Source organism: Coregonus clupeaformis, unplaced genomic scaffold, assembly GCF_020615455.1.
Source record: "Coregonus clupeaformis isolate EN_2021a unplaced genomic scaffold, ASM2061545v1 scaf0561, whole genome shotgun sequence".
NCBI lineage: Eukaryota > Metazoa > Chordata > Actinopteri > Salmoniformes > Salmonidae > Coregonus > Coregonus clupeaformis.
Window position 1 is genome coordinate 185,001 of NW_025534016.1, and position 14,435 is coordinate 199,435.

The 14,435-nt window shown below is 46.8% G+C and overlaps 1 protein-coding gene across 2 annotated transcripts in view; it reads left to right on the forward strand.

The window, feature by feature from the left end:
* The window catches only part of LOC121548517, a 69,733-nt gene that overhangs the window by 52,801 nt on the left and 2,497 nt on the right, over nucleotides 1-14,435 (forward strand). Inside the window, exons 16-18 of one of the 2 annotated variants that reach the window (XM_041859973.2) lie at nucleotides 5,242-5,293; nucleotides 5,469-5,618; nucleotides 12,905-12,986. In XM_041859973.2, coding sequence (XP_041715907.2) covers nucleotides 5,242-5,293; nucleotides 5,469-5,618; nucleotides 12,905-12,986 — 284 coding nt within the window. Of the gene's footprint in view, nucleotides 1-5,241; nucleotides 5,294-5,468; nucleotides 5,619-12,904; nucleotides 12,987-14,435 lie in introns of those variants that run through there. The other variant, XM_045215938.1, reaches the window with a different exon arrangement.

Here is a 14,435-nt window from a genome sequence, read left to right on the forward strand (position 1 = left end):
ACAACAACAGTAGTTAGTAGTATAGTGACACAACAACAGTAGTTAGTAGTATAGTGACACAACAACAGTAGTTAGTAGTATAGTGACACAACAACAGTTGTTAGTAGTATAGTGACACAACAACAGTTGTTAGTAGTATAGTGACACAACAACAATAGTTAGTAGTATAGTGACACAACAACAGTAGTTAGTAGTATAGTGACACAACAACAATAGTTAGTAGTATAGTGACACAACAACAGTAGTTAGTAGTATAGTGACACAACAACAGTAGTTAGTAGTATAGTGACACAACAACAGGAGTTTTGTTTTACATTTTTAAAATTTTTAGTCATTTAGCAGACACTCTTATCCAGAGCGACTTACAGGAGCAATTAGGGTTAAGTGCCTTGCTCAAGGGCACATCGACAGATTTTTCACCTAGTCGGCTCGGGGATTAGAACCAGCAACCTTTCAGTTACTGGCACAATGCTCTTAACCACTAAGCTACCTGCCGTTAGTAGTATAGTGACACAACAACAGTAGTTAGTAGTATGGTGACACAACAACAGTAGTTAGTAGTATGGTGACACAACAACAGTAGTCCCCAGTAGTATAGTTACACAACAGAGACGTCAAAATAGCTTTGTAAACAGTATGCCCTCATGTACAAGGTGCTCCTAAAAAGCCAACATCTCAACCAGGGGTTGGAACTGAAATGATGTTCCAATCGTTTTGTTCAGAACCGAACCATTATTGTTTTTGTTCTGTTCCACTGTTCCGACCAGCCAAATAAAGTTCTGAACCAGTTCAAACAACAACAAGAAGTAGCTCTTCATATCTTTCCTTTCAGTTCCATTTTTGTAAATACATTTTCTTACCCCCTTTTTTCTCCCCAATTTCGAACTTGTCTCATCGCTGCAACTCCCCAGCGGGCTCGGGAGAGGCGAAGGTGGGGTCATGCGTCCTCCGAAACGTGAGATGCCTAACCGCGCTCCTTAACACCCGCCAGTTTAACCCGGAAGCCAGCCGCACCAATGTGTCGGAGGAAACACCGTTCAACTGGAGACCGGGGTCAGCCTGAAGGCACCCGGGCCGCCACAAGGAGTCGCTAGGGCGCGATGAGCCAAGTAAACCTGGACGACGCTGGGCCAATTGTGCGCCGTCCAATGGGACTCCCGGCCACGGCCGGTTGTGGCACAGCCCGGGAAGGAATCCGGGTCTGTAGTAACGCCTCTAGCACTGTGATGCAGTGCCTCACTCTGGAGGCCTTCTGTTCCTTTTTAAACCTCTGAAATATATATATACACTGCTCAAAAAAATAAAGGGAACACTTAAACAACACAATGTAACTCCAAGTCAATCACACTTCTGTGAAATCAAACTGTCCACTTAGGAAGCAACACTGATTGACAATACATTTCACATGCTGTTGTGCAAATGGAATAGACAACAGGTGGAAATTATAGGCAATTAGCAAGACACCCCCAATAAAGCACTGGTTCTGCAGGTGGTGACCACAGACCACTTCTCAGTTCCTATGCTTCCTGGCTGATGTTTTGGTCACTTTTGAATGCTGGCAGTGCTTTCACTCTAGTGGTAGCATGAAACGGAGTCTACAACCCACACAATTGGCTCAGGTAGTGCAGCTCATCCAGGATGGCACATCAATGCGAGCTGTGGCAAGAAGGTTTGCTGTGTCTGTCAGCGTAGTGTCCAGAGCATTGAGGCGCTACCAGGAGACAGGCCAGTACATCAGGAGATGTGGAGGAGGCCGTAGGAGGGCAACAACCCAGCAGCAGGACCGCTACCTCCGCCTTTGTGCAAGGAGGAGCAGGAGGAGCACTGCCAGAGCCCTGCAAAATGACCTCCAGCAGGCCACAGATGTGCATGTGTCTGCTCAAACGGTCAGAAACAGACTCCATGAGGGTGGTATGAGGGCCCGACGTCCACAGGTGGGGGTTGTGCTTACAGCCCAACACCGTGCAGGACGTTTGGCATTTGCCAGAGAACACCAAGATTAGCAAATTCGCCACTGGCGCCCTGTGCTCTTCACAGATGAAAGCAGGTTCACACTGAGCACGTGACAGACGTTACAGAGTCTGGAGACGCCGTGGAGAACGCTCTGCTGCCTGCAACATCCTCCAGCATGACCGGTTTGGCGGTGGGTCAGTCATGGTGTGGGGTGGCATTTGTTTGTGGGGCCGCACAGCCCTCCATGTGCTCGCCAGAGGTAGCCTGACTACCATTAGGTACCGAGATGAGATCCTCAGACTCCTTGTGAGACCATATGCTGGTGCGGTTGACCCTGGATTCCTCCTAATGCAAGACAATGCTAGACCTCATGTGGCTGGAGTGTGTCAGCAGTTCCTGCAAGAGGAAGGCATTGATGCTATGGACTGGCCTGCCCGTTCCCCAGACCTGAATCCAATTGAGCACATCTGGGACATCATGTCTCGCTCCATCCACCAACGCCATGTTGCACCACAGACTGTCCAGGAGTTGGCGGATGCTTTAGTCCAGGTCTGGGAGGAGATCCCTCAGGAGACCATCCGCCACCTCATCAGGAGCATGCCCAGGCATTGTAGGGAGGTCATACAGGCACATGGAGGCCACACACACTACTGAGCCTCATTTTGACTTGTTTTAAGGACATTACATCAAAGTTGGATCAGCCTGTAGTGTGGTTTTCCACTTTAATTTTGAGGGTGACTCCAAATCCAGACCTCCATGGGTTGATACATTTGATTTCCATTGATAATTTTTGTGTGATTTTGTTGTCAGCACATTCAACTATGTAAAGAAAAAAGTATTTAATAAGATTATTTCATTCATTCAGATCTAGGATGTGTTATTTTAGTGTTCCCTTAATTTTTTTGAGCAGTGTATATATATATATATTACATTTAGCTCGACATTAAATTACTGAACAGCATGGTTTAATCATAATGCAAGACAAAACACAGACACTGTGCTTCCAGTCACAGTGTAGGCTGCGAGATGCAACTGAAATGTTGAGTGAGAGAGGATGGGAGGAAGCTTGCCTTGAAGCTCTCAACATCTTGTTATGACATGCATTATCTGAATTATACCTACAGAGGAGCGGTTTCTATGGAGGAACTTTGAATGTCTTTGAACTTCCGAGTTGGTTTAACATTAGACCAGAGCGAAAAAGCTTGTGTGTGCAGAGCAGCACTAGAATTTAAAACACGTCTTAACTTTTTGTATTTAATAAATCCATTGTGAAACGTGATAACTATAGTGTCCTTAACTAGCATTGAAAAAGTCAATCCATTCTTCTCTAATTAAACATCACTCCCTAATTTCTGAATTACACTTGTAACGTCGTCAGTAGGCTACAGTAACCTATGCTTCAGCGGGGAGAGGCAGGTATCCTACATACACACACACACACACACACACACACACACACACACACACACTGGCAGAGATTTAAAGCAGGCAGGCAGACGCTGGAATAAGTTTGAGTGACAGAGTGAGGGCTTTGCATAGGCACTTTTTGTGTGACTGAAAAAATGTAAAAGAACGTTATTAACCGGTTCCCACGCTTTTAAAATAACGGTTCTGTTCCGGAACAGTTTAAATAACTTTAGTTTTCGGTTTGGGTCCTGTTCCTCAAATAATGTTATTTTAAGATGTTCATTTATGTTCCCTACACCAGTTCCAACCCTTGACTATGGGTATATCCATGTTTTCCTTACCCATCTATTCTCTCTCTCTCTCTCTCTCCCTCCTCTCTATCTCTCTCTCTCTTTCTCTCTCGCTCGCTCTCTCTCTCTCTCCCTCCCTCCCTCCCGCTTGCTCTCTCTCTCTTTCTCTCTCTCTCTCTCCCTTCTCTCTCTCTTTCTCTCTCGCTCCCTACCTCCCGCTTGCTCTCTCTCTCTCCCTCCTACCGTCTTCTCTTTCCCTCTCTCTCTCTCTCTCTCTCTCTCTCTCTCTCTCTCTCTCTCTCTCTCTCTCTCTCTCTCTCTCTCTCTCCCTCCCTCCCTCCCTCCCTCTCTCCTCCCTCCCTCCCTCCCTCCCTCCTCTCCTCTCTCTCTCTCTCTCTCTCTCTCTCTCTCTCTCTCTCTCTCTCTCTCTCTCTCTCCCTCCTCCCTCCTCTCTCTAGCTCCCTTCTCTCTCTCTCTCTCTCGCTCTCTTTCTCTCTCGCTCTCTCCCTCCCTACCTCCCGCTTGCTCTCTCTCTCTCCCTCCTACCATCTTCTCTTTCTCTTTTTCTCTCTCTCTCTCTCTCTCTCTCTCTCTCTCTCTCTCTCTCTCTCTCTCTCTCTCTCTCTCCCCCTCTCTCTCCCTCTCCATCTCTTCTCCTCTCTCTCTCTCTCTCTCTCTCTCTCTCTCTCTCTCTCTCTCTCTCTCTCCCTCCTCTCTCTCTCGCTCCCTACCTCCTATCTCTCTCTCCCTATCTCTCTCTCTACCTCCTCTCTCTCTCTCTCTCTCTCCCTCCCTCCTCTCTCTCTCTCTCCCTACCTCCTATCTCTCTCTCTCTCTCTCCCTCCGTCCTCTCTCTATCTCTCTCTCTCCCTCTCTCTCTCTCTCTCTCTTTCTCTCCCTCTCTCTCCTCACATTGCGCCTAACATAATTATTCAATTGTCTCTATCTCTCAGATGAGGACGCGTACATCCTGTTGCCATGGCGAATATCTCTTCCGTCTTTTTTAGGGGCTAGATAAGGGTCTGAGGGGGAGATAGACAGCTTACGGTGGGGTTCAGAGGCTAGACACACAGATAGGGATCAGGCAGATTTGGCATTGAGTACTAGGACTCTGGAGAGAGACAGACAGGAGAAACATTTGGTGGGAGAAACTGTTCAGAAAGAATGTGTGTGTGTGTGTGTGTGTGTGTGTGTGTGTGTGTGTGTGTGTGTGTGTGTGTGTGTGTGTGTGTGTGTGTGTGTGTGTGTGTGTGTGTGTGTGTGTGTGTGTGTGTGTGTGTGTGTGACTCTGCCCTAGTCTTAGAAGTCTTGGTACTGAAATAGAATAGAATCATAGACCATTATAGAAACACACAGAAGGACAGGTGTGTTATGATCAAGACATAACCATATTGGTAGGTGGCACCAAGAACGGCCCCTTTGTGTTTTTAAAAAGAAAATGGTTTTCTGACTCCATTTGACTTGCATTTGACAAGACCATTATACAGTATAAGGGTTTCTCAGTGCTGGTGTATGTACAGTAGAATACACTTTGAGGAAAGAAGACAATGTCCATTTAAAAGTTATACAATTGTGTATATTTCATTTGCAGCGCGTAATGAACAAGATGAAGTACATGCCCAGTTGATGTTTGCACAAAAAAGGTTTGAAAACACACCTCTCTCTTTCTACTTCCCCTCTTTTGTAGTATGTATAACAATGTAGGTTTCATTGAAGAGTTCCACAAGGCTCTCTAAAGTAATTCAATGATTATACAAGAGATTCACTGGACCTTAAGTTCTAACACCATCTTCCCCGTCTCTGTCCATTCCTCCTCAGCTTCCATGAGCTGGTGACGTTCTTAGGGCTGAAGCCCAAGACAGGAGAGACCGAAGTGGCGACAGGTCACTTCTTCATGCTGTGGTTTGAGTTCTGTACCGACTTCAAGACCAGGTGGAAGAGAGAGAACAAGAATATCTCCAAAGAAAGGTGTGTGGATAGAGAGAGAGATGGAGAGAGAGGGAGAGACACAGAGAGAGAGATGGGAGAGAGAGAGAGAGAGAGAGAGAGAGAGAGAGAGAGAGAGAGAGAGAGAGAGAGAGAGAGAGAGAGAGAGAGAGAGAGAGAGAGAGAGACAGAGATGGAGAGAGATGGAGAGAGAGAGAGAGATGGAGAGAGAGATGGAGAGAGATGGAGAGAGAGAGTGTGAGTGTGAGTGTATGTTTGTGTGTCTGTGTTAAAGGGCTAGTTCAGAACCACGCTTATGTGATGAGTAACCTTGCCTGAGACCTGATGACTAACTTTAGCTCCCCAAGCTAATGCCTAGGCTTTAGCTTAGAGGGCTAACTCAGTCTTGTGGCTTGCAGAACACCCGGGATTCGAACTTTGGTCAGTTATGCCTACAATCACAATTAATTACTGTTCACCTGTAGGTCCTAGACTAGAAAAGTTCAATTCCCACAGGGATCACTTATACCTACTAAAAATGTTCACTGTAAGGATAAAAACATGTGCTAAGTGGCATACCACGTACATTATTTTGACTTGGCTATAAATTATTTTGCTTATAAAACTATATCCCCCTAAGAACTGACTAAATCAGAAAGATAACTCTTTAAGAATGTGACATCCCACATCTGGGATCAGCTACATGTACATCTCACGGAAAGACGCTGCTGGTCCACGGACTGACTGAGGGTTGAGAAACACTGTTCTTATATCTACAGTGGCTTGCAAAAGTATTCACCGCCCTTGGCATTTTCCTATTTTGTTGCCTTACAACCTGGAATTAAAATATATTTTTGGGGGGTTTGTATCATTTGATTTACACAACATGCCTACCACTTTGAAGATGCAAAATATTTTTTATTGTGAAGCAAACAAGAAATAAGACAAAAAAGTTGGAAGGGTTCCGCTGGTGTACAGCAATCTTTAAGTCATACCACTGATTCTCAATTGGATTGAGGTCTGGGCTTTGACTAGGCCATTCCAAGACATTTAAATGTTTCCCCTTAAACCACTCAAGTGTTGCTTTAGCAGTATGCTTAGGGTCATTGTCCTGCTGGAAGGTGAACCTCCGTCCCAGTCTCAAATCTCTGGAAGACTGAAACAGGTTTCCCTCAAGAATTTCCCTGTATTTAGCGCCATCCATCATTCCTTCAATTCTGACCAGTTTCCCAGTCCCCGCCGATGAAAAACATCCCCACAGCATGATGCTGCCACCACCATGCTTCACTGTGGGGATGGTGTTCTCGGGGTGATGAGAGGTGTTGGGTTTGCGCCAGACATAGCGTTTCCCTTGATGGCCAAAAAGCTACATTTTAGTCTCATCTGACCAGAGTACCTTCTTCCATATGTTTGGGGAGTCTCCCACATGGCTTTTGGCGAACACCAAACGCGTTTGGTTATGTTTTTCTTGAAGCAATGTCTTTTTTCTGGCCACTCTACGTAAAGCCCAGCTCTGTGGAGTGTATCGCTTAAAGTGGTCCTATGGACAGATACTCCAATCTCCGCTGTGGAGCTTTGCAGCTCCTTCAGGGTTATCTTTGGTCTCTTTGTTGCCTCTCTGATTAATGTCCTCCTTGCCTGGTCCGTGAGTTTTGGTAGGCGGCCCTCTCTTGGCAGGTTTGTTGTGGTGCCATATTCTTTCAATTTTTTTATAATGGATTTAATGATGCTCCGTGGGATGTTCAAAGTTTCAGATATTTTTTTATAACCCAACCCTGATCTGTACTTCTCCACAACTTTGTCCCTGACATGTTTGGAGAGCTCCTTGGTCTTCATGGTGCCGCTTGCTTGGTGGTGCCCCTTGCTTAGTGGTGTTGCAGACTCTGGGGCCTTTCAGAGCAGGTGTATATATACTGAGATCATGTGACAGATCATGTGACACTTAGATTGCACACAGGTGGACTTTATTTAACAAATTATGTGACTTCTGAAGGTAATTGATTGCACCAGATCTTATTTAGGGGCTTCATAGCAAAGGGGGTGAATACATATGCACGCACCACTTTTCCGTTATTAATTTTTTTGAAACCAATTTTGACTATTTTGTGTATGTCCTTTGCATGAAATCCAAATAAATATCAATTTAAATTACAGGTTGTAATGCAACAAAATAGGAAAAACGCCAAGGGGGATGAATACTTTAGCAAGGCACTGTGACCCTGTATTATCTAGTATGTAGTCTGTCTGTCTGAACAAAGCGTAATCTCCTGTATAACTGGGTCTGAGACTAATGTGAGCTTGTCTTTTGGGGCCGTATGCATTAAGTGTTTCAGAGTAGGGGAGCTGATCTATGATCAAATCAAATCAAATTTTATTGGCCACATGCGCCGAATACAACAGGTGCAGACATTACAGTGAAATGCTTACTTACAGCCCTTAACCAACAGTGCATTTATTTAACAACAAAAAAGTGTTGAGAAAAAAAGAGCAGAAGTAAAATAAAATAACAGTAGGGAGGCTATATATACAGGGGGGTACCGGTGCAGAGTCAATGTGCGGGGAAACCGGCTAGTTGATGCAGTGCAAATAGTCTGGGTAGCCATGATTAGCTGTACAGGAGTCTTATGGCTTTGGGGTAGAAGCTGTTGAGAAGTATTTTGGACCTAGACTTGGCACTCCGGTACCGCTTGCCGTGCGGTAGCAGAGAGAACAGTCTATGACTAGGGTGGCTGGAGTCTTTGACAATTTTGAGGGCCTTCCTCTGACACCGCCTGGTATAGAGGTCCTGGATGGCAGGAAGCTTGGCCCCAGTAATGTACTGGGCCGTATGCACTACCCTCTGTACTGCCTTGCGGTCGGAGGCCGAGCAGTTGCCATACCAGGCGGTGATGCAACCAGTCAGGATGCTCTCGATGGTGCAGCTGTAGAATTTTTTGAGGATCTGAGGACCCATGCCAAATCTTTTCAGTCTCCTGAGGGGGAATAGGCTTTGTTGTGCCCTCTTCACGACTGTCTTGGTGTGTTTGGACCATGATAGTTCGTTGGTGATGTGGACACCAAGGAACTTGAAGCTCTCAACCTGTTCCACTACAGCCCCGTCGATGAGAATGGGCGTGCTCAGTCCTGTTTTTTTTCCTATAGTCCACAATCATCTCCTTTGTCTTGGTCACGTTGAGGGAGAGGTTGTTATCCTGGCACCACACGGCCAGGTCTCTGACCTCCTCCCTATAGGCTGTCTCATCGTTGTCGGTGATCAGGCCTACCACTGTTGTGTCGTCAGCAAACTTAATGATGGTCTTGGAGTCGTGCCTGGCCATGAAGTCATGGGTGAACAGGGAGTATAGGAGGGGACTGAGCACGCACCCCTGAGGGGCCCCCGTGTTGAGGATCAGTGTGGCAGATGTGTTGTTACTTACCCTTACCACCTGGGGGCGGCCCGTCAGGAAGTCCAGGATTCAGTTGCAGAGGGAGGTGTTTAGTCCCAGGATCCTTAGCTTAGTGATGAGCTTTGAGGGCACTATGGTGTTGAATGCTGAGCTGTAGTCAATGAATAGCATTCTCACGTAGGTGTTCCTCTTGTCCAGGTGGGAAAGGGCAGTGTGGAGTGCAATAGAGATTGCATCATCTGTGGATCTGTTGGGGCGGTATGCAAATTGGAGTGGGTCTAGGGTTTCTGGGATAATGGTGTTGATGTGAGCCATGACCAGCCTTTCAAAGCACTTCATGGCTACAGACGTCAGTGCTACGGGTCGGTAGTCATTTAGGCAGGTTATCTTAGTGTCCTTGGGCACAGAGACTATGGTGGTCTGCTTGAAACATGTTGGTATTACAGACTCAGTCAGGGACATGTTGAACATGTCAGTGAAGACACTTGCCAGTTGGTCAGCACATGCTCACAGTACACGTCAAGGTAATCCGTCTGGCCCTGCGGCCTTGTGAATGTTGACCTGCTTAAAAGTCTTACTCACATTGGCTACGGAGAGCGTGATCACATAGTCATCCGGAACAGCTGGTGCTCTCATGCATGCTTCAGTGTTGCTTGCCTCGAAGCGAGCATAGAAGTGGTTTAGCTCATCTGGAAGTCTTGTGTCACTGGGCAGCTCGCACTGTGTTTCCCTTTGTAGTCTGTAATCGTTTTCAAGCCCTGCCACATCCGACGAGCATCAGAGCCGGTGTAGTACGATTCAATCTTAGTCCTGTATTGACTCTTTGCCTGTTTGATGGTTCGTCAGAGGGCATAGCGGGATTTCTTATAAGCGTCCGGGTTAGATTCCCGCTCCTTGAAAGCGGCAGCTCTACCCTTTAGCTCAGTGCGGATGTTGCCTGTAATCCATGGCTTCTGGTTGGGATATGTACGTACGGTCACTGTGGGGACGACATCATCGATGCACTTATTGATGAAGCCAGTGACTGATGTGGTGTACTCCTCAATGCTATCTGAAGAATCCCGGAACATGTTCCAGTCTGTGCTAGCAAAACAGTCCTGTAGCTTAGCATCTGCGTCAAATGACCACTTTTTTATTAACATCGTCACTGGTGCTTCCTGCTTTAGTTTTTGCTTATAAGCAGGAATCAGGAGGATAGAGTTATGGTCAGATTTGCCAAATGGAGGGCGAGGGAGAGCTTTGTATGCGTCTCTGTGTGTGGAGTAAAGGTGGTCTAGAGTTTTTTTCCCTCTGGTTGCACATTTAACATGCTGGTAGAAATTAGGTAGAACGGATTTAAGTTTCCCTGCATTAAAGTCCCCGGCCACTAGGAGCGCTGCCTCTGGATGAGCGTTTTCCTGTTCACTTATGGCCTTATGCAGCTCATTCAGTGCAATCTTAATGCCAGCATTGGTTTGTGGTGGTAAATAGACAGCTATGAAAAATATAGATGAAAACTCTCTTGGTTAATAGTGTGGTCTACAGCTTATCATAAGATACTCTACCTCAGGCGAGCAAAACCTTGAGACTTCCTTAGTATTTGATTTTGTGCACCAGTTGTTGTTTACAAATATACACAGTCCGTCACCCCTTGTCTTACCGGAGTCAGCCGTTCTATCCTGCCGATGTAGCTTATAGCCCGCTAGCTGTATGTTGTCCATGTCGTCGTTCAGCCACGACTCGGTGAAACATAAGATATTACAGTTTTTAATGTCCCGTTGGTAGGATAACCGTAATCTTAGGTCATCCAATTTATTCTCAAATGATTGAACATTGGCTAATGGGATTGATGGAAGAGGCAGTTTACTCGCTCGCCGTTGGATCCTTACAAGGCACCCCGACCTACGTCCACGATATCTCCGTCTCTTTCTCATGCGAATGACGGGGATTTGGGCTTTGTCGGGTGTCTGTAGGATATCCTTCGCGTACGACTTGTTGAAGAAAAGATCTTTGTCCAATACGAGGTGAGTAATCGCTGTGTCACGTTCACTGAAGGAGGAGGACCAAGGCGCAGCGTGGAAGGTGAACATACTTATTTATTAAATGATTACACGAACAAAACAACAAATCGATACGTGACGTCCAAAGGTGCGAAACACAAACCTACACAGGAACAAGATCCCACAAACACTGTGGGAAAACAGCCTGTCTAAATATGGTTCCCAATCAGAGACAACCAGCAACAGCTGACACTCGTTGCCTCTGATTGAGAACCACTCTGGCCAACATAGATATACATGAACTAGAATAAACAAAGAACACTCACACCCTGGCTCAACATACAAGCGTCCCCAGAGCCAGGGCGTGACAGTACCCCCCCCCAAAGGCGCGGACTCCGACCGCGCCAACCAAATACCACAGGGGAGGGACCGGGTGGGCACTCCGCCTTGGCGGCGGATCCGGCTCCGGGCATGATTCCCACTCCCTCTCTAACCCCTCCAAAGTACCCCTGGTCCGGTCTGGCCCTGCTGGCCGGAGCTGGACTGAACACCGGTGGAGCGGATTGCTCTAGCTCCGGCGTGGAGCATCTGACCGGTGCCGGACCAGGCACCGGTGGAACAGACACGGGCTGTGCTGGACTGACGACGCACACCACTGGTTTGGTGTGGGGAGCAGGAACAGGCCGGACCGGGCTGGCGACGCGCACCACCGACTTGGTGCGGGGAGCAGGAACGGGCCGGGCCGGGCTGACGACGCGCACCACTGGCTTGGTGCGGGGAGCAGGAATGGGCCGAACCGGGCTGACGACGCGCACCACTGGCTTGGTGCGGGGAGCAGGAATGGGCCGAACCGGGCTGACGATGCGCACCATAGGCTTGGTGCGTGGAGCAGGAACAGGCCGAGCCGGGCTGACGACGCGCATCACAGGCTCGATGCGAGGAACAGGAACAGGCCGGACCGTACTGGGGACACACACCACTGGCCATACGCGGGGATCAGGAACGGGCCGGACCGGACTGGTAACACACCCCAGTACCTCTCGCCGTGCCTCTACACTTTCCCTCCCCTCTGTGACCAGTGGCCCCCTTAACCTGGCGGCCTCCACTGCAAACCCGCTGGACCGCTCTATCGCGGCCTCCTGCTGCCCCGTCGTCCACGGCGTGAGCCCCCCCCTAAAAAATTTCTGGGGGTCTCTCCACCCCGTGGGCCAGGCCTCCATAGCTCTCGCCAGACTTTCGCTCCTCTGCTTCCAAGTCCAGCCTCTCCTCCTCCCGCGGCTTGACCCAGTCGAGGTTGATGTCCTTTAGCGATACCTCTGGCGTTGGCTCCTGTACATGCTGCTTGGTCCAGTCTAGGTAGGATCTTCTGTCACGTTCGCTGAAGGAGGAGGACCAAGGCGCAGCGTGGAAGGTGAACATACTTATTTATTAAATGATTACACGAACAAAACAACAAATCGATACGTGACGTCCAAAGGTGCAAAACACAAACCTACACAGGAACAAGATCCCACAAACACTGTGGGAAAACAGCCTGTCTAAATATGGTTCCCAATCAGAGACAACCAGCAACAGCTGACACTCGTTGCCTCTGATTGAGAACCACTCTGGCCAACATAGATATACATGAACTAGAATAAACAAAGAACACTCACACCCTGGCTCAACATACAAGCGTCCCCAGAGCCAGGGCGTGACACGCTGTCCTGATATCCAGAAGCTATTTTTGGTTATAAAAGACGATGGCAGAAACATTATGTACAGAATAAATTACAAATAACGCGGAAAAACACACGTAATAGTACAATTGGTTAGAGGGCTGTAAAACGGCAGCCATCTTCTCCGGCGCCATTCATACATGATTGATTGGTCCCACTGTCCATGTAATGTTATTCATGATGATCTTAAAGGCACTATGAGACTGATGTGAACCTGCTTTTTTCCATCCTCCTGTTTCTCCCAGACTGAAAGAGGCCCAGCTGTCGGTGAAGAAGATTACAGCAGACAAGAAGGTGGAGACCAGGAAGATCAACCCTAACAGTCTGGTGAGAATATAGAGGCATATAATACTGAGAGATATATAGGTATAGAGATATAGAGATATAGATATAGAGAGAGACACTACCAGTCAAACGTTTGGACACACCTACTCATTCAAGGGATTTTCTTTTTTTTAAACTATTTTCTACATCGTAGAATAATAGTGAATACATCAAAACTATGAAATAACACATATGGAATCATGTAGTAACCAAAAAAGTGTTAAACAAATCAAAATATATTTTCTATTTGAGATTCTTCAAAGTAGCCACCCTTTGCCTTGATGACAGCTTTGCACACTCTTGACATTCTCTCAACCAGCTTCATGAGGTAGTCACCTGGAATGCATATCAATTAAAAGGTGTGCCTTCTTAAAAGTTAATTTGTGGAATTTCTTTCCTTCGTTTGAGCCAATCAGTTGTTGTATATATAAATAAATATATATATATACAGTGGGGAAAAAAAGTATTTAGTCAGCCACCAATTGTGCAAGTTCTTCCACTTAAAAAGATGAGAAAGGCCTGTAATTTTCATCATAGGTACACGTCAACTATGACAGACAAAATGAGAAAAAAAATCCAGAAAATCACATTGTAGGATTTTTTATGAATTTATTTGCTAATTATGGTGGAAAATAAGTATTTGGTCAATAACAAAAGTTTCTCAATACTTTGTTATATACCCTTTGTTGGTAATGACACAGGTCAAACGTTTTCTGTAAGTCTTCACAAGGTTTTCACACACTGTTGCTGGTATTTTGGCCCATTCCTCCATGCAGATCTCCTCTAGAGCAGTGATGTTTTGGGGCTGTCGCTGGGCAACACGGACTTTCAACTCCCTCCAAAGATTTTCTATGGGGTTGAGATCTGGAGAATGGCTAGGCCACTCCAGGACCTTGAAATGCTTCTTACGAAGCCACTCCTTCGTTGCCCGGGCGGTGTGTTTGGGATCATTGTCATGCTGAAAGACCCAGCCACGTTTCATCTTCAATGCCCTTGCTGATGGAAGGAGGTTTTGACTCAAAATCTCACGATACATGAACCCATTAATTCTTTCCTTTACACGGATCAGTCGTCCTGGTCCCTTTGCAGAAAAACAGCCCCAAAGCATGATGTTTCCACCCCCATGCTTCACAGTAGGTATGATGTTCTTTGGATGCAACTCAGCATTCTTTGTCCTCCAAACACGACGAGTTGAGTTTTTACCAAAAGTTCTATTTTGGTTTCATCTGACCATATGACATTCTCCCAATCCTCTTCTGGATCATCCAAATGCACTCTAGCAAACTTCAGACGGGCCTGGACATGTACTGGCTTAAGCAGGGGGGACACGTCTGCCACTGCAGGATTTGAGTCCCTGGCGGCGTAGTGTGTTACTGATGGTAGGCTTTGTTACTTTGGTCCAAGCTCTCTGCAGGTCATTCACTAGTTCCCCCCGTGTGGTTGTGGGATTTT